General features: G+C 42.1%; 1 protein-coding gene across 1 annotated transcript in view; it reads right to left on the reverse strand.

The window, feature by feature from the left end:
- The window catches only part of CFAP54 (cilia and flagella associated protein 54), a 383,858-nt gene that overhangs the window by 33,257 nt on the left and 329,150 nt on the right, over positions 1-21,451 (reverse strand). Inside the window, exons 62-63 of the mRNA XM_044280574.1 lie at positions 9,718-9,859; positions 6,439-6,603 (exon numbers count right to left, since the gene is read on the reverse strand). Coding sequence (XP_044136509.1) covers positions 6,439-6,603; positions 9,718-9,859 — 307 coding nt within the window. The remainder of the gene's footprint in view (positions 1-6,438; positions 6,604-9,717; positions 9,860-21,451) is intronic.

Consider the following 21,451-nt stretch of genomic DNA (forward strand, 5'->3'; position numbering starts at 1 on the left):
TTCCGTGACCTGTTGCAGCAGTGTGTGGTGGTCTATTTGGATGACATCTTGGTATATTCTGAATCCATGGAGGCCCACATTCTGGATGTCAGACGAGTGTTGCAACGGTTACGAGAGAACAAGCTGTTCGGTAAGCTTGAGAAATGCGAATTTCACCGATCCCAGGTAACCTTCTTAGGTTACATCATTTCCGCTGAGGGGTTCTCCATGGATCCTGAGAAGGTTTCGGCTGTCTTACAGTGGCCCCAGCCCAGTGGTCTTCGTGCCCTGCAACGCTTTTTGGGCTTCGCCAATTATTATCGGAAGTTCATCAGGGACTTTTCCATGCTAGCCAAGCCTCTCACGGATCTGACCAGGAAGGGCAGTAATCCCCAGGTCTGGCCGCTCGAGGCCATCCGAGCTTTTGAGGCTCTAAAGTCCGCCTTTGTGTCGGCTCCGATTCTGTCGCATCCCAACCCTGGGTTGCCTTTTGTCCTCGAGGTGGACGCGTCTGAGACGGGAGTAGGCGCCCTTCTGTCTCAGCGTAGAACACCAGAGGGTCCTCTGCTTCCTTGTGGGTTTTACTCCCGGAAACTGTCTTCCGCGGAGTGCAACTATCAGATTGGTGACAGGGAGTTATTGGCCATCGTGCAGGCCCTTAAAGAATGGAGGCACTTGCTCGAGGGCTCGGTGGTTCCGGTTCTCATCCTGACGGACCACAAGAATCTGACCTACCTCTCTGAGGCCAAGAGATTGACACCACGTCAGGCCAGATGGGCTCTGTTCTTGTCACGTTTTAATTACGTGGTCTCCTACCTACCCGGTTCCAAGAACATCAGAGCGGATGCCTTATCACGGCAGTACTCCGAGCTGTCCGGGGAGGAGTCGATTCCGACTTCGGTCATACCTCCGAATCAGATCCTGGCCGCCATTCGCACCAGCCTGACCTCTCCCCTGGGTGAGCAGATTTTGGCGGCTCAATCTGGTGCTCCCTCTGGGAGACCCAACGGCAGATGTTTTGTGCCTGAGGAGTTGCGCACTCGGTTGTTGCGAACCTACCATAACTCCAAGGCCGCGGGGCATCCTGGAAAGAATCAGCTGTCCTGGGCTGTTTCACGTCTGTTCTGGTGGCCTTCTCTACGTTCCGACATCGCCGCATATGTAGCGGCATGCTCCGTTTGTGCCCAGAGTAAGTCCCCTCGGCACCTTCCGTTGGGTCTTTTGCAACCCATAGCCACCGGGGAGCGTCCATGGTCACACCTGGGGATGGATTTCATTGTGGACCTCCCTGCATCCCGAGGCCATACGGTCATTCTCATGATTGTGGATCGGTTTTCCAAAATGTGCCACTGTGTTCCTCTCAAGAAGTTACCCTCTGCACAAGAGTTGGCCACGATTTTTGCCAGGGAGGTCTTCCGGTTGCACGGTTTGCCCAAGGAGATTGTGTCGGATCGGGGGAGTCAGTTTGTGTCCAGGTTCTGGCGCGCCTTTTGCTCCCAGTTGGGGATTCATCTCTCTTTCTCCTCGGCCTACCACCCTCAGTCCAATGGGGCCGCAGAACGATCCAATCAGGCCTTGGAGCAATTCCTTCGTTGCTATGTCTCCGATCACCAAGACAATTGGGTTGATCTCCTGCCTTGGGCTGAGTTTGCCAGGAACTCGGCGGTGAACTCTTCCTCTGGGACGTCTCCCTTCATGGCCAATTATGGGTTCCAACCTGCCGTGTTACCGGAGGTATTCTCTCCCCAGGATATTCCGGCTGTGGAGGATCACCTTTCCGTCCTACGTGCTTCTTGGGTACAGATCCAGAGGTCCCTTGAGGTCTCTGCGCGGCGCCAGAGACTCCAGGCTGATCGCAGACGAGCGCCCGCTCCTTCCTACCAGGTCGGAGACCGCGTATGGTTGTCCACCCGCAACCTCAACCTTCGAGTGCCCACTCCCAAGCTGGCGCCTCGCTTTGTTGGTCCCTTCCGAGTGCTTCGCAGGGTAAACCCGGTAGCCTATGCCCTTGCGCTTCCTCCTGGCATGCGGATCTCCAACGTGTTTCATGTCTCCCTGTTGAAGCCACTGGTGTGTAATCGTTTCACTTCCTCGGTTCCTCGGCCTCGTCCGGTCCAAGTGGGCAATCGTGAGGAGTATGAGGTGAGCAATATCCTGGACTCATGCCTGGTCCACGGTCGGGTGCAGTTTTTGGTCCATTGGCGTGGTTATGGTCCAGAGGAGCGTTCCTGGGTTCCCTCCGCAGATGTCCATGCTCCTGCCTTGCTCCGAGCCTTCCACGCACGCTTCCCTCAGAAACCGTTCTTTACTCCGCGGAGGAGGGGCCCTTGAGGGGGAGGTACTGTCATGGTCTTACCTTCTTGCTGTTCTCCTTCGTTTGACATGTGCTGGCGGCCATCTTGGTTTCTGGGTTTCTTGTAGCCTCCCACCCTGCGGCTTCTCCTTCCCACTGGGAGGAGCTGGATGCTTAGCTCATATATATAGGAGGTCTGTGGCTTCAGTTCCTTGCTTGGTCCTCCTGTGTTCACATGCTTCTAAGACTGCTGCTGCTTCTGGTTCCTGATCCTGGCTTCGTCTGACTACCCTGCTGGTTCCTGATCCAGGCTTCGTCTGACTACCCTTCTGGTTCCTGACCTCTGGCTTCGCAAGACCCTGCTTCGGTTTAGCCATCCGTTTGGACTTTTGCCTGACAGCTTGATTTTCAATAAAGCCTTCTTATTTCCACTTATCTCTTGTTGTACGTCTGGTTCATGGTTCCATGACACCACCACTGTGTTATCTGTGCTGTTACATAGGACTGCAGGGGACATCTACTATATTATCTGTACTCAGAGATGTATTACTGTGTTACCTGTGGTGTTACATACAGTAGGACTGCAAATTATATCAACAACATTATCTGTACTTGTACTGCCCCAGATCTGGCAGGACAGTCTCAGAGATCGGTGGCTGTCCTACCCTCCTGGGAGATCTGTGGCATGTCTTGCAGAGACAGTTGAGTGCAATGGTGCTGTCATGTGTGTTCTATTCACCAGGGGAACAGGACAAGTTTTATTTTTAATTATTTTAACAATTCAGGGGCCGGCACTACTGTTAGGGGCCACTAAAGGAGGTGTTCTACTTTAGGGGGGAATTCAGTTTTGTTGGCCCCAAAGTGGACTGGGTGGAATTGGGACATGTATAGATGGACATTAAGCAGGGTTAGAGGCATGGCTGCTGCTGAACATGGCCTTTCTTGGGCTTTTTAACAATTGAAAACTATAACCATCTACTACATTATCTGTATTCAGAGAGCTATCACTGTGTTAACTGTGATGTTACATAGGACTACAGGTGACATTTACTACATTATCTGTACTCTGAGAGTTATCACTGTGTTATTTGTAGTGTTACATAGGACTGCAGATAAAACCTTTATGGAATATCCACAGGAGTCCCATAGATTCAGGTACCACAGGTCCCATTCTCCCATAGAAGTAAATGGATGGAACCACACATGTTCAGCCACCTCTCCATACACTGCCATAGGAGTCAACATCTGTCGCTCTTTTATTGTAAATCCACAGAAACATTTGATGAGCATTCCCCTTTAAATTATGGTCACACGGTATTGCAGGTTACCCTGTGGATACTATATAGGAATGCACTGTTAGTAAGAGATTGCCCACCGTTCATGATGTATCGCCCAGCTACCTAACTGCTCCGCTCAGCAGCAGCAGAGGCTTAGAGGGAACACTAAAGAGTGGTCCAAAAACAGCTTTGAAAAATATCCTGACCACACACATTCTGAGCCGACTCCAGTAGCCCATGCCAGGAAGTGCTGTTTCCTTCCTTCAGAAGACAGGAAAACTGGTTACCAGTTGAAGGCAGAAAGGTGGTCATGGGGAATGTCATCCAGAGGCAATGTAAATGGGCTTAGTAAAAGTCAGTGTGCTAAGGAGGGTAGGCTGTTTATTAATACCAAACCTGCATCTTTTTAGGGACACATTAAGACTGGCATTTTAGACACCGGTCTTAATAAAGGCTCATAGCTAGCGGTAGTTCTGCCGAAGTTATGAAGTGGCGCAGGTCTCTCCATAACGTTGGTCCATCCAGCATTAGTTCTTAATGTAAGACAGCTACCTTGCCGTAGAAAATGGTAAATCAGATCGGCCTACTGGCCATTTGAAGTAAATATAATTTATTGTTTTAATTGTAAATTAATTATTTTTACAGGGAATGGTGAAAAAAAATGCTATGTTTTTGCGTTGTTTCCCCCCCACACCATATGAAATGCGGTTTCAATAATGTATCTTTTTTCTTTCCATGGGTCGTTATGATTGTGGTGGTACCACAAAAATGAATTATACTATTTGTAAAAGATAATATTTTTCTTTTCCATTAAAAACTATTTATTTCAGAGAGACCTTTTGTTCTATTTAACTTCATTAATCTTAATTTTACTTTTTTGTTCCACTAGGGAACTAGAAGCTGCAATCATTTGATGACTTCAATTATCCCTTCCCTCTGTCAAACTCCTTAGGTGCAGCAGTGAATGAAGGTTTAAATACCAGAGATATTAGATCTTGGCCACTGCAGTGGGATGTTGGGATATTGCAGCCAGTACTCGCTGCTGATAACATGTGCACAACTCTCCACTACTGGACATACAACTTTTGCAGACAGAACATTACAGTTAGGACGTAATAATATATCGATATCCATGAGAGGGTTAAAGATGCATAAAAGCTGTTTCATTGGGATGGATGTTAGCGTCTATGGCGTTGTTCTGATACTTGTCATAAACACATCTTAAGGGTATATTCATATGGCAGATTTTCCACAAAGATTTTGCTTCATATTCTGCAAATGAAACTACAGCAAATCCGAGTCCCATTGTTCATTAAAGGGAGTCTGTCACCAAAATTTAATAAACTGCTTACGTGGCGCTCTACCGGATCTCGGCCGGTACTTGGGATGATAAAACGGCCTTACAGGGCAGGACCAGCAAGAGGCTGGGGAGGGGTAATATGAAAAGAAGGTAGAGCAGCCTGGGCACCTACAACAAGAACCCCGCCCCTGGGCACTTGCGACCCCTCATTTGCATATAGATAAAACTATGTTTTTTCAGCTGGTGAAAGAAGAATACAACAAAGATACCATTGGAATCTTGTGTAGTTGTGCTATAGCGCCACATAAGCAGTTCATATTGTCAAATTTTGCTGACAGACTCCCTTTAATGGAAATCCAGGATGCCGTTCATACAGTTGTTCCAAACCACATCAAGAAAGGACACATAATTGAATGGGGCTAGTTTGAGGTTGGGTCGACGGCATTCAAACTACGAATCCATAGCAGACATGCAAGGGTCATCCTGGGATTTCTTCTGTGGATTCCAAAGCAAATACGCATCATATTTGTCATGTGAACATAAGCTTAGAGTCCAGAAAGCCTCTACTTTTGGTTTGGACATCTAACCACCATACTAGTGTTGAGCGAGCATGCAGTGTTCGGCCAAATACATTGTGTGCTCAAGCGCGATCATATTTCACTGCAGGTTAACATGTAGCTGTATAGCTTAGTGGTTAAGGTTCTTGGATCTAATGTAAAAGGTTGTGAGTTCTAATCCCAGCAGAAACCTTTCAGAAATAGAGGCTAAATTAGATTTAAATACACTGGGTGTCCCCAAGCACTGACTCCAAATACGGACATAGCTATATATGGAGTCAGAGCAGGAACTCCTAAGCCGCGGACTCACACCGATGGATTCCCTCACTGTACAGCGATCTTCTGCATAGACCTCAGTGGGACCCGGCACCCTCCCCTCTTCAGAGCAGGGGATTCCTGGTTTAATGCTCGGTTTCTCCCATTGACTTCCATTGTGCTTGGGTGTTCTGTAGAGCACCTGAGCATCGCAAAGTGTTCACTTTGGTGCTCCATCAACACTACACCATACCCATCTTTCTGTCAACATCCTTCCTTGAGGGAAAAGTCACAACTCCCCTTTGCACATAGGATGGTTGGCTGGTCGAACCAAAATCTACAAGTTCAGCAGACATTCATCTATTGTGTATGGTCACCACAAGAATGGTTTATCCAGATAGGACAAACTCAAACTTGAGCGTAATGAAGACAACAGATATCTGGCACTTGCTTTGTAACCTATTTTGTGCTATATCAGCCCCTACAAAGCTGTCTGAATTGTTGTGAAAGACAAAGAACTAGGAGGGGGGCAGGAAGTCTTGATACATAATAAGAGAGATTTATAGGACATTAAATTTTTGTGGAAAGCTGAGTAACAACTAATAGAGGCATTGTAATGGAAGACAGCATCTGTTAGATCAAGAGGCAAAATCGTATGACTAGTAGGAAGAGACTTCAGATACAACAAGAAGAGACCCAACTTAACATCAAATGTGGACACCAACAGCAACTCAGCATTGTTTAGGATTCACAAGCAAATGGCACAGAGTAATTTACCTCTCATTGTCAGCAGATTTTTAAGTCTCATTAGGTGATTATGATAACGGATGACATGGACCCAAGACAACATATCTGTGGGAAGACTATCTCCACCTCTTTTCTTTCCATCAATAGGACTTTCATCAGCAAGTTCTTGTTTGTCAGCACAGTTGTGCAGATCATCTGTGGAGCAACAATCTGTGAATTACAACAATCAGGAGAGCAAGTACTGAAGTTGAAGCACTCTGACTCCCCAGGTATTAATGGCTGTCACTTTTTCAGTGATTATTGTTATCTTCGGATGGCTATTAGTTTAGCATTTTCGTTTTCACTGGACATCTCCTAGCATACACCCTACCAGCAGCACTTCAAATTCTATATAATACAGCAGAACTGAGGCAGCTCATAAATTACATGGTGGTTCTAAATGTTCTTTACTTTCTGCTTTTGTATTTATGTATAAAACCCAGCAGGGGCGTAGCTATAGGGCAGGGATGGCGAACCTTTTATAGCCCGAGTGCCAAAACTGCAACCCAAAACACAACTATTTATTGCAAAGTGCCAACACGGCAATTTAACCTGAATACTACAGTCGAGTATAGTATATCCTCCATGTACAAACCGGATTCCCAAAAAGTTGGGACACTATACAAATCGTGAATATAAAACTGAATGCAATGACGTGGAGGTGCCAACTTCTAATATTTTATTCAGAATAGACCATAAATCACGGAACAAAAGTTTAAACTGAGAAAATGTACCATTTTAAGGGAAAAATATGTTGAATCAGAATTTCATGGTGTCAACAAATCCCCAAAAGGTTGGGACAAGGCCATTTTCACCACTGTGTGGCATCTCCCCTTCTTCTTACAACACTCAACAGACGTCTGGGGACCGAGGAGACCAGTTTCTCAAGTTTAGAAATAGGAATGCTCTCCCATTCTTGTCTAATACAGGCCTCTAACTGTTCAATCGCCTTGGGCCTTCTTTGTTGCACCTTCCTCTTTATGATGCGCCAAATGTTCTCTATAGGTGAAATATCTGGAATGCAGACTGGCCATTTCAGTACCCGGATCCTTCTCCTACACAGCCATGATGTTGTGATTGATGCAGAATGTGGTCTGGCATTATCTTGTTGAAAAATGCAGGGTCTTCCCTGAAAGAGATGACGTCTGGATGGGAGCATATGTTGTTCTAGAACCTGAATATATTTTTCTGCATTGATGGTGCCTTTCCAGACATGCAAGCTGCCCATGCCACACGCACTCATGCAACTCCATACCATCAGAGATGCAGGCTTCTTAACTGAGCATTGATAACAACTTGGGTTGTCCTTGTCCTCTTTGGTCCGGATGACATGGCGTCCCAGATTTCCAAAAAGAACTTTGAATCGTGACTCGTCTGACCACAGAACAGTCTTCCATTTTGCCACACTCCATTTTAAATGATCCCTGGCCCAGTGAAAACGCCTGAGTTTGTGGATCTTGCTTAGAAATGGCTTCTTCTTTGCACTGTAGAGTTTCAGCTGGCAACGGCGGATGGCACGGTGGATTGTGTTCACTGACAATGGTTTCTGGAAGTATTCCTGAGCCCATTCTGTCCTTTACAGTAGCATTCCTGTTTGTGGTGTAGTGTCGTTTAAGGGCCCAGAGATCACGGGCATCCAGTAAGGTTTTACGGCCTTGACCCTTACGACAGAGATTGTTCCAGATTCTCTGAATCTTCGGATGATGTTATGCACAGTTGATGATAGATGCAAAGTCTTTGCAATTTTTCACTGGGTAACACCTTTCTGATATTGCTCCACTATCTTTCTGCACAACATTATGGGAATTGGTGATCCTCTACCCATCTTGGCTTCTGAGAGACACTGCCACTCTGAGAAGCTCTTTTTATACCCAATCATGTTGCCAATTGACCTCATTAGTGTTAATTGGTCTTCCAGCTCTTCGTTATGCTCAAATTTACTTTTTCCAGCCTCTTATTGCTACTTGTCCCAACTTTTTGGGGATTTGTTGACACCGTGAAAATTTGAATCAACGTATTTTTCCTTTAAAATGATACATTTACTCGGATTAAACGTTTGATCTGTCATCTACGTTCTATTACAAATAAAATATTGACATTTGCCATCTCCACATCATTGCATTCAGTTTTTATTCACAATTTGTATAGTGTCCCAACTTTTTGGGAATCCTGTTTGTAGTATAATAACCTGAATACTACAGTCCAGTATATCTTCCATGTAGTATAATAGCCTGCCTACATTCAGTGCACTGCCTGGGCTGTTCATAGTGCACCCTGCGCTGATAAATGGCAGGATAAGTCTAAGGCATACTGGCACACCATACACTTTTTCCAGGGTGCGGGTGCCCACAAAGAGGGCTCTGAGTGCCGCCTCTGGCACCCGTGCCATAGGTTCGCCACCACTGCTATAGGGGGTGCAGAGGTAGCAGTCGCTACCGGGCCCAGAAGCCTGAGGGGTTACACAGACACCAGTATTATAGAAAGTGCATGCTGGTCAAGTTACACCTCTGGCTGGAGGGAAGGGGTTAGGTCAAGAATTTGGCATGGTGGGGCGAGGGGGCATGCCTCAGACAGCATTAGGGCTATGTGCTTCCCTGCCCTGGCCACAGAACACTAAGTGAGGGGGGCCAAGCTGAACTCTTGCACCAGGGCCCATCAGCCTTTAGCTACACCCCTGCCAGCATGAGAAACTGTGAATGATAAAACTACGGGGTTACCACGACTACAACTTAACTTCAGTGTTTTCCTATAGAAAAAAATTGCTTGTGATTATGAAAAACATCTAATAAAAAAAACTCCAGCATGAACAGTAGCTGTAATGTCTATATTAGCTCAACATGACAAGGTTTCCAACAAAAGCAGTGGTCTTGATTTTGAGCTAAATTATTACCCTATGAGAGCAATGCTCAACTCAATTTTATCCTAAACTACTAACCTATGAGAACAGTGCCCAACTTGATTTTGTCCTAAATGACTTCCCTATGAAAGAAGTGCTCTCCTCAGTTTTGTCCAAAACTACTACTCTATGAGAGCAGTGTTCTCCTCGACTATGTATCCTAAACTACTTCCACATAATAGCAGTGCTCGGATCGATTATGAGGAAATCAATGGCATTACAAGAATTTATTGAGGTCAACTCTGGCACACTCTACAATATGTTTTCACCCATAGATAAAAAAGATTTAACTGATCCAATTTTTACCTCCACTATCTACTTGGCCATGTTTTAAATAAAGAATGAACGCTTCATTTACCCTTCTTTAAACTCACCTTGCAAGTATTTCTTGTAGGTAGCTAAAAGATCACTACAGGCAAATGCTGGGATGTTCTGATGTAGCTTGGTCTTCGTAGCCTGCACAACAACATCGTTTTCTCCAATTAACTGTTTATATGCCAACATGGCTGTAGCGACCTAATGGCATTATAAAAAGCACGTATAAAACAACATAGCAAAGTTAAAAAGGAAAAGTTAGCGAACGAAATGCAAACTTATTTTACTAGATAAACTAAAAGGAGTAATGAATTTACAGAGGAGGTTCACAGCACGACATCCCGATAGACAGGTAATTTTCTGTTTGTTAATGTTCTTTCTGGAGAGGCTACGATTTCACAATGCTTCTGAACTTTCCTGCCCAGAGCAATTTACTGGCAGTATACAAGAAAGGTAATATCTTTCTCCTGACAGGGACTGTAACTCCTGTCTCTAGTTAGCAATCGTTTTTATAATCCAACATTACTTCTCATCAAGGCTGTATTCGTGGTGATACCTCTGCTGTCTTTTTAATAGTACATGCTGTGTACATTCTTATCATTTTTCCTGTGCTTAATCACAAAGATCATTGGACCCTTATTTTTCACACTAGCAATATAGACATTGCTCCATGGAACAATGCCTAACACATTTTTTGAGGCTAAATAGTATTTCTTATCAATCTCTTGTTGGCAGAATCTGCAGTTTCTTTCAGAAAATAATTAGTTGCTTACTGTATGTTGGCATCAGTTTTAGATTTTTTTCTTTAACTCAGTGAATGCATCCTCTTTACCACCTTAGTAACCAAATGTATTGTTTGTTCTTTTATTTTTGTGCTTTGATATTCCATTCAATACATAAAAAACACAAACATATAACACTTATTTGCCCCATGCAAAAAAAAAGGACACTGCCATACAAATTCTAGTAAAAGTGGGAATAATGGATTTACGAAGTAGAGAGGAACAGGATTGAAAACATATGGTTAGAAAGAGTGACTGTCCACACCATTTCTTTTCATCTAAATGTTTAAACATTATCACAGATTGATCAACAAACCATTGACCGTTCCTGCTGAACTGCCATACTTGTACATGCTTGGTCGTGGGAATAAGCTACTGCCTGACACCTCTAGTGTAGGCTTATCTCCCATTAGAACAAAAAATTAAGCATGTTGAAATCCAACTTGCCTAACACTTCTTTCCCCCAAAATCCGCCATTGGGGAAGTCAGGACACCTCTATTAGATAAACAGCTGGTCCAACCAAAAAGTTAATGTAATATGGTTACTTTGGCTTCCCTTAATGGTGGATGAAGACATGCAGTATTTTATTAGGCCATATTTAGCAAAGCAGACTAACTAAACAATTTTTTCTTGTTGCGCATGGAAACCAAACAGAACTTATCCTTCTATTCTTACAAAAGTTAGAGAATGTGAACATTTACTTTAAGACATCCTATAGCACCATTTAATACAGTCCCATGGCGGGCTATTAATATTATTCTTGGGAGTCTGGAGATCTGGATCTCCAAGCTAAAAGAAGATGGGTTATGGCATTTAGGAGAGTGTTTGGTGTCACTTTGTTCTAACTATCTCTAGGACATGTCAAGAAGATTGATTGTTCCAATAGGAGGATATTGCTAAGCTCTTATGTGTTTCTTTATCATCCAAAATATTACAGTTCAAATTAGCAATTACAATTTTAAGCTCAGGCTGATAAATTCTAATTAATTTAGCCTATTTTGGAGAATACTATTTATAACACTGCAGAATAACTATGTTTTTAGAATGTCAAAGGGGTGGCCCGGGATTTTCCAAAACTTGAGTAAGAGCAGAAAATGGAAGAACATACAAATTAGAAATTACTAACCCGTTAAATTCCCTTGCTGGTCCTGCAGCAATGATGTTTCACACATAATCTGCTTCGGCCACTCGCCTCAGCGGTCTAAGGCTGTTTTTACATCTGTATTCTCCCTTTCCGTCATTCTGTTCCGTAATAGGCGCAGAAGAACAAAAAGAACAAAATCAGCACACAACTGAGCCGAAAGGCGCCTACGGACCCCATAGATTATAATGGGGTCCATTAGGTTTCTGTTCAGGCAATCTATAGTCAATGGGGCCGTAGGCTCTGTTATGTGCCGAATCCATCCTTTCCGTTCTTCTGCTCCTATAACGGAGCAGAAGAATGGAAAGGAGAACGCAAATGTGAAAGCAGCCATATGCAGTACATTCAAGCGTCACAGCTGAAGCCAGTGATTGGCTGCAGTAGTCATGAGAATGATGTACATGGGTAAGTCTTGTTTTGTTTTTGCTATACCTCTTCCTACAATTACTCAAGTTTCTAAAAAAAATCTACCAAACAACCTTATTTGCAAATTTATATTCATTAAACATCTTACTTATTTTAATGGAAGGTGAGGCAAGGATGTACATACCATGCATGGTGGAAGAAAAGAAGAACCAGTTATTTCCATCAGCTATCTATCAGGCTGCACAGTGAAGAAAGAAATCTTCCTGGTGACAAATGTTCCCATTCCTAGCATACCACAGCACTAAATAACATTTACATATAGCAAAAAAGAAAACAGGTTTTCCCCTGTAATGTTCACAAATCTGATTATAGGATATTATGCCAACTCATAAAATCTGGTGTGATCATAAAATTTCCAGGAGACCTGTACAAGAACAGATGCTGCTTATACTGCCAGCAGACTAATATCTCAAAGACTTGTTTCCATGAAAAAAAGACAAAATCTTTTACAAGCTGTGCAGCAATATGTAAATGACTTTCAAAGATTCCAAGAATTTAAAAATAGATAACATGGAATCCGTGAATGAAAATAGATGTAATATCACCTTATATGAGGGCTTTTATAGCATGTAGGCATATAAAAACTGGATTGTTCTAGGACTGCAAACTAAGCAGATGTCTTCACAACAGACAATCTTTCTTGCTGGCTCCCAGGAGAGTGCCTTGTCTAGCTCAGGTCCGCATGCTTTCTGAAGCAAAGCTTCACTGTCTCCTCACATGCATTTATCTGACTGTCCAAATAACAAACACTTTACTTGGAAATCAATAAGAAGGTCATGGCTTGTCCCTACCGGGATGAAATAAGCTTATGCGGCCTGAAAACAAAGCCAGAAACGTATCATGTAATTTATTAATCTATTTATTACGTGCTGGAAGAGGATTAAACTCTTGGCAGGTGCAGATGTAGTAGTTTTTAACCAGCAACTGGCATTAAATGGGTCAACTTTTACTGCTATATATGCTTGCTGAGTTTTCAGCACCATGGCCAGTAACTTGGAATTTCACAAATAATAGAATATCGAATACCAAGGAGAAGACATAGGTCAGATTACTGCTCAAAACATAATGGGGTGAATTTATTAAGCCCTGCACTCTAAAATTCTGACTTCAAGGGCTTTGCGACTCTTTGGGCTTATCTGCACAAATTTTTTTAAAATCTTTCATTTTACAATACTTATTCTAGCTTTGAAAAGTGTAAGGGGAAAGTAAATGTGGTTAATTAAAGGGGTTATCCCAAGTCTAAAAGATCAACCCCCAATGCCCAGGCCCTTCATATACAATATTCCTAACCGCTACCCAGCACCTGCGTCGCACCGGATTCCTGTACGGCCTCCGCTGCATCTCCCTTTCGGCGGCCGTGCAGGGATCCGGAGCGACGCTGGGGCCGGGGACCTGGTAAGTATAATGTATACGAGGGGCCCAAACATTGGGGTGGATCTTTTAGACTTCAGATAACCCTTTTAATAAGTTTCAGTCTAGCTTCATCGACTTCAACTTTAAAAAGTTGAAAAAAATAGCTCAATCTTACTCCAGTAGGGGGGTGGCATATAAAAAGTGGAACAACATACAGTCCTGATCAAAAGTTTAAGACCACTTGAAAAATGGCAAAAAATCATATTTAGCATGGCTGGATCTTAACAAGGTTCCAAGTAGAGCTTCAACATGTAACAAGAAGAAATGGGAGTGAGACAAAACATTTTTTGGGCATTCAATTTAATGAAAACCACGAATACACTGAAACAGGCTGTTTTTCAGCTGATCAAAAGTTTAGGATAACACCTCCAAAAAAAAAACTAACCCCCCCCCCCCAAAAAAAAAAACAGAAATCCAACTTCCAAACATGAACTCAGTAATGAGTAGCTCCGCCATTATTGTTTATCACTTAAAAAAATTATTTCGGCATGCTTGATGCAAGCGTTTCCATGAGGTGAGTGGGAACATTTCTCCAAGTGGTGAAGACGGCCGCACGAAGGCCATCTACTGTCTGGAACGGTTGTCCATTTTTGTAAACTTCCCTTGCCATCCATCCCCAAAGGTTCTCAATTGTATTTAGATCAGGGGAACACGCAGGATGGGCCAAAAGAGTGATGTTATTTTCCTGGAAGAAGTCCCTTGTCCTGCAGGCATTGTGTACTGTAGCGTTGTCCTGTTGAAAAATCCAGTCGTTACCACACCGACTAGAGGCCCTCAGTAATGAGGAATGCTCTCTGCAACATCTGGACATAGCCAGCGGCCGTTTGACGCCCCAGCACTTCCTGAAGCTCCATTGTTCCACTGAAGGAAAAAGCACCCAGACCATTATGGTGCCCCCTCCACTGTGGTGTGTAGAAAACATCTCAGGTTGGATCTGCTTGTCATGCCAGTAACGTTGGAGACCATCAGGACCATCAAGGTTAATATTTTCTCATCAGAGAATAAAACTTTCTTCCACCTTTGAATGTCCCATGTTTGGTGCTCTCTTGCAAAGTCCAAATGAGCAGTTCTGTGGCGTTCAAGGAGACAAGGTCTTTGAAGACATTTTTTGTTTTTGAAGCCCTTCAGTCTCAGATGCCGTCTGATGGTTATGGGGCTGCAGTCAGCACCAGTAAGGGCCTTAATTTGGGTCGAGGATGATCCAGTGTCTTGACGGATGAAATTTTTTTGGGTCTTCCACTTGACTATTTTGTTCCATGACCCTCAGGATCATTTAAGAAATTCCAAATGACTGTCTTACTGCGTCCCACCTCAGCAGCGATGGTGCGCTGTGAGACCCTGCTTATGCAGTTCAACAACCCGACCACGTTCAAAAAGGGAGAGTTTTTTTGCCTTTGCCATCACAACGTGTAACTACCTGACAGAAAATGACAATGAATCCACATCTTTGCACAGATTTGACCTTTTAAAGGCACGTGGTCCTAAAATTTGGATCAGCTGAAAAACAGCCTGTTTCAGTATAATCGTTATTTTCAATTAATTGAATGCTCAAAAAATGTTTTGTCTCACTCTCATTTCTTCTTGTTGCATGTTGAAGCTCTACTTGGAACCTTGTTAAGATCCAACAATGTAAAATATGATTTTTTGCCATTTTTCAAGTGGTCTTAAACTTTTGATCAGGACTGTATCTAAACAAAAGAACAATTTTTAACAATGCAGCATAATTTTCCAACAAAATGTAACATTTGATAAATTATGTGCAAATTGCACCAATACAGACTGAAGAAAAGTTGACTTCAATTTTCCTCTCAAAATAAATTCATATCAATATATTAGAAACAAGACGAGTAAGACAAGGTTTAGTTAACCCGATGACAAAAACATATTACAATTTGCAAATGTAAATGTTAACCTCTTCATAAAGTAGACATTCTACCATGTACCAGTTTCTAGCCTTTCCATATTAATTAGCCTGCCGGTGTGCAAGTGTGACATATGTAAAATGTCTTAATATCTAAGTAAAATGTGATATGATATATCATGGTAATGTTCAGTGTAGTTCAGGCTATGGCATTTTCTGTGGTTCTTCAAATGGGAAAGATGTGCACTACAGAAGCAGCACAAGAAATGTGTTGATCTCTTTGGTATTGGGAAGGCTTTTGTGAACTTGGTGTGTGGCAAAGCAAAGAAACTATGAACCTAATCTACTACTTGAATCAGAAGAGACTAAACTACAGAGGTCTTTGAATTATGAACATTATGAAAATATCACTTTTTGGGGGGAAAAGAAAAAAAGTAAAAAAAAGAAGGAAAAAGCAGCAATAAGATGCAAGGACTGTGGGCACTAGCACAGAAATCATAAACAGACCATTTATAAAACTAAGGATTCATTCAAGCAAAAGATCAAATTTCAGTTTTTATGGGTTTTTTGGTGAGACTTAAAAAAAAGGCCAGTAAATTAAAAATAAATAAGCATTAACTCCTCTCACCAAACCCTGCTGCTGATGTTCCAACCCTGATACAGTCCCTAATGCTCTCCACTTCCCAATTGCAGCTTAACCCAAGAAATGGCTTGGAATATCCGTTCAGCCAATCAGTGGCTGCAGCGGACTTATTTTATATTTTTAACCATTTTTTAAATAAATGTTATCTTTGAGAGAAACTCCATTAATAATAAAAGCAGGAAAGGAATGTAAAGAAACAGAAAGGTAAGGATTGAAGTGCACTGGGACTGACGTGGTAGAACAAAATAGATATGCTTGTATATTGTATGGACACATGACTATCACACCAAGTAGTTGAGCTTGCTGGAGATCCCATTCCAAAGCATAGGTCATCATTTTGTGGTTATAACAGCCTCCACTATGTGTCTGTGTGAATTTGCACCCATTCAGCCAAAAGAACATTTGTGGGGTCAAGAACTGTGTTAACCACAAAGGTGTGGCTCACAACTGGTGTTTCTATTCATCCCAATGGTGTTTGATGGAGTTGAGGTCAGGGCTCTGGAAAGGGCCACTCTGATTCCGCAACTCGTCTAACTAAGTACTTATGGATCACGTTCTTACTTTCAATCACTAGATATGAAACACAGCTGGATTTATGATCAAAGATCACCTGTCACCTAGTAAAACTGTCCCTCAAATCGGCAATGCTTCCTTGATTTTTTCTCTGTGTAAACACTGCCTGTGTGCCTAGATTGCTTGTAGTTCATGATAATTCCATGAATAGAAATAATATATTACATTGACTTGCAGCGATGTGTAAGAATATGGGTAGCAATGGACAGAAGCAAAGTAGTAGTAGCAAAGTGGATGATATTTTTTATTTTATTTCATAAACTGACATGCTGCTAATTGAAAATATAGTGGTATGGATTTTAAATCTGCAGCACGTCAAATTATGCTGTGGATTTGAGCTGATGTCGTGCAAAGTTTTTTGTAATTATAGTCAATAATGTCGCACTGCAACATATGACGACTGCGATGTGGCAGTCGCACAAAAAATCCAACTTGGATGGATTTTTTTTGCGACTGTTGTGTCACAGTCGCAGCATGTTGCTGTGCGACATCATAAACTATCATTACATTAAATGACACCCAACATTAGTGTGACTTGAATGCCATGCAACACATGTTGTCATATAGCCCTAGCCTTATCCAAAGTGGACTTAATGGGGTTCTCCGGGAATGAAGAAAATGAAAATAATTAAATATTACTTTATTATAAATATATTCTCAAATACCTTTTATTATTTATAATGGCTTGTTTTGTCTGGGGAGTAATCATCAGGGGAAACAAAATGGCCGCTGTCCCATTAGTTCACACAAAACCTGTCCGATCACACATGAGGATAAGTTACTTTACAACACTGAGGTAAAGAGCTGCCTCATCCTCATCTCTACTTGTCAGGAATTATGATCCTGAAGAACTTTAGCTGAATCTCTGGGAAATTTAGTTCATGAGGAGACATGAAGTACAGAGAGGACAGACATGACAAGCTGTGGCAATGTGTTGCTGTGGTAACGGAGACTGCATACAAGAGCTGCTGCTCATTATCCACACGTCACCCTCCTCTCATGTCTCCTCATCTTCTCCAACAGAGATTTACCTGTATTCAGGATTATGATTCCTGACAAGCAGAGCAGAGAGGAGGATGAGGCAGCACTATGGCTCATTGTGATGAAGTAACTTGTCCTCCTGTGTGATTAGGACAGGTCTTGTGTGTACTGATAGGACGGCAGCCATTTTATTTCTCGTAATGATTGCTCCCTAGACAAAACAAGCCATTAAAACTAATGAAAGGTATTTGTGAATATATTTATTATAAAATAATATTCAAGTATTTTCATTTTTTTTTATTCCTGGAGAACCTCTTAATAGAAGACCGAGGAGGAAATCACTGTTAGGCCTCTTTCACACTACCGTTTTTTTTTTCCGTTTTGCGGTCCGTTTTTTGCGGTCCGTATACGGTCCGTATACGGAACCATTCATTTCAATGGTTCCGCAAAAAAAACGGAATGTGTTCCGTATGCATTCCGTTTCCGTATTTCCGTTTTTCCGTTCCGTTGAAAAGATAGAACATGTCCTATATTTGGCCGCAAATCACAGTCTGTGGCTCCATTCAAGTCAATGGGTCCGCAAAAAAAAGGAACACATACGGAAATGCATCCGTATGTCTTCCATATCCGTTCCGTTTTTTGCTGAACCATCAATTGAAAATGTTATGCCCAGCCCAATTTTTTCTATGTAATTACTTTATACTGTATATGCCATACGGAAAAACGGAACGGAACAACGGAACGGAAACGGAACCACAACGGAAGCAAAAAACGGAACAACGGATCCGTGAAAAACGGAACGCAAAACACTGAATTCAACATACTGTAGTGTGAAAGAGGCCTTAAAGAGGACCTTTCATGGGTTTGTAGTAAGTGAGATAAATATCTGTACCTCTGGGGTACCCCCTGTTGTGCTGCCACCCTGCCTGTTTTTTTTAAATAGAGCTCCTGCGCCCCCTTATGGCCCCCTGCAAATTTCACGCTCAGGTACAGATACAGGTGAAACTGTTCATTTATTTCAGTATAATTTGGATGATTATGGTTTACAGCTTATGAAACCCCAAAGTCACAATTTTGACGTACCCTTTGCTCAGGGGGTATGGATTAATTAGCTGACTAGTGTGACACTTTGAGCCTAGAATATTGAACCTTTTCACAAAATTCTAATTTTAAGCTGCATTAATGCAATTTACTTGTAAGTTGCATTACTGAAATAAATAGACTTTTGCACGATATTATAATTTTGAGTTTCACCTGTATTTACAGTGCTGCCCATAATTCATCATACCCCTGGCAAATTTAGACTTAAAGTTACTTTTATTCAACCAGCAAGTAATTTTTTGACGGGAAATAACATAGGTGTCTGCCAAAAGATAATAAGACGATGTACAAGAGGCATTATTGTGGAAAAAAAAAAAAACATTTCTCAGCTTTTATTTACATTTGAGCAAAAAGTGTCCAGTCCAAAATTATTCATACCCTTCTCAATAATCCATAGAAAAGCCTTTATTGGCTATTACAGCAATCAAACGCTTCCTATAATTGCAGACCAGCTTTTTGCATTTCTCCACAGGTATTTTTGCCCATTCATCTTTAGCAATGAGCTCCAAATCTTTCAGGTTGGAGGGTCTTCTTGCCATCACCCTGATCTTTAGCTCCCTCCACAAATTCTCAATTGGATTCAAGTCTGGACTCTGGCTGGGCCACTCCAAAACGTTAATGTTGCTGTCTGCTAACCATTTATTCACCACTTTTGCTGTGTGTTTTGGGTCATTGTCATGCTGAAATGTCCACTGGTGCCCAAGGCCAAGTTTCTCTGCAGACTGCCTGATGTTGTCGTTGAGAATCTTCATGTATTGCTCTTTTTTCATGGTGCCGTTTACTGTGATTAGGTTCCCTGGTCCATTGGCTGAAAAACGCCCCTAAAGCATTAGGTTCCCACCACCATGTTTGAAAAGTGGAGATGGTGTTCTTTGGGTTGAAGGCTTCTCCTTTTTTACGCCAAATGAGGGAAACATCATTGTGACCAAACAATTTTTGTTTCATCTGACCATAACATAGAAGACCAGATGTCTTCTTCTTTGTCCAGATGAGCTTTTGCAAAGGCCAAGCAAGCTTTTGTGTGCCTTATCTGGAGAAGTGGAACCCAGCAGTGTGCAGTGTCTGTTGGATTGTCTGCCTTGAGACACTGCCACCAGCAGAGCCCAGATTCACCAGGATGGCCTTGGTGGTGATCCTTGGATTCTTTTTCACCTCTCTAACTATCCTCCTGGCCAGCACAGGTGTCACTTTTGGCTTCCGACCATGTCCTCTGAGATTTTCCACAGTGCGGAACATCTTGTATTTTTTTGCCCAAATGTAAATAAAAGCTGAGAAATGTTTTTTTTTTCCCACAATAATCTTCTTGTACATCGTCTTATTATCTTTTGTGAGACACCTATGTAATTTCCTGTCAAAAAATTACTTGCTGGTTGAATAAGAGTAACTTTAGGTAAAAACTTGCCAGGGGTATGAATAATTATTGGCAGCACTGTATCTCACTTACTACAAACCCATGAAAGGTCCTCTTTAACCACTTAAGGACCACAGGTTTATACCCCCCTAGTGACCAGGCCCTTTTTTACAAATCGGCACTCCACAACTTTAGCGGTTTATTGCTCGGTCATGCAACTTACCACCCAAATTAATTTTACCTCCTTTTCTTCTCACTAATAGAGCTTTCATTTGGTGGTATTTCATTGCTGCTGACATTTTTACTTTTTTTGTTATTAATCGAAATTTAACGATTTTTTGCAAAAAAATGACATTTTTCACTTTCAGTTGTAAAATTTTGCAAAAAAAACGACATCCATATATAAATTTTTCGCAAAATTTATTGTTCTACATGTCTTTGATTAAAAAAAAATGTTTGGGTAAAAAAAAAAAATGGTTTGGGTAAAAGTTATAGCGTTTACAAACTATGGTACAAAAATGTGAATTTCCGCTTTTTGAAGCAGCTCTGACTTTCTGAGCACCTGTCATGTTTCCTGAGGTTCTACAATGCCCAGACAGTAGAAACCCCCCACAAATGACCCCATTTCAGAAAGTAGACACCCTAAGGTATTCACTGATGGGCATAGTGAGTTCATAGAACTTTTTATTTTTTGTCACAAGTTAGCAGAAAATGATGATTTATTTTTTTTTTTTTTTTTTTTCTTACAAAGTCTCATATTCCACTAACTTGTGACAAAAAATAAAAACTTCCATGAACTCACTATGCCCATCACGAAATACCTTGGGGTGTCTTCTTTCCAAAATGGGGTCACTTGTGGGGTAGTTATACTGCCCTGGCAATTTAGGGGCCCAAATGTGTGAGAAGTACTTTGCAATCAAAATGTGTAAAAAATGGCCTGTGAAATCCGAAAGGTGCACTTTGGAATGTGTGCCCCTTTGCCCACCTAGGCGGCAAAAAAGTGACACACATCTGGTATCGCCGTACTCAGGAGAAGTTGGGGAATGTGTTTTGGGGTGTCATTTTACATATACCCATGCTGGGTGAGAGAAATATCTCTGCAAAAGACAACTTTTCCCATTTTTTTTATACAAAGTTGGCATTTGACCAAGATATTTCTCTCACCCAGCATGGGTATATGTAAAATGACACCCCAAAACACATTCCCCAACTTCTCCTGAGTACGGCGATACCAGATGTGTGACACTTTTTTGCAGCCTAGATGCGCAAAGGGGCCCAAATTCCATTTAGGGGGGCATTTTTAGACATTTGGATCCCAGACTTCTTCTCACGGTTTCAGGCCCTTAAAATGCCAGGGCAGTATAAATACCCCACATGTGACCCCATTTTGGAAAGAAGACACCCCAAGGTATTCAATGAGGGGCATGGCGAGTTCATAGAAATTTTTTTTTTGGGCACAAGTTAGCGGAAATTATTTTATTTTAATTTTTCTCACAAAGTCTCCCTTTCCGCTAACTTGG

The sequence above is a fragment of the Bufo gargarizans genome, chromosome 2 (assembly GCF_014858855.1).
Source record: "Bufo gargarizans isolate SCDJY-AF-19 chromosome 2, ASM1485885v1, whole genome shotgun sequence".
NCBI lineage: Eukaryota > Metazoa > Chordata > Amphibia > Anura > Bufonidae > Bufo > Bufo gargarizans.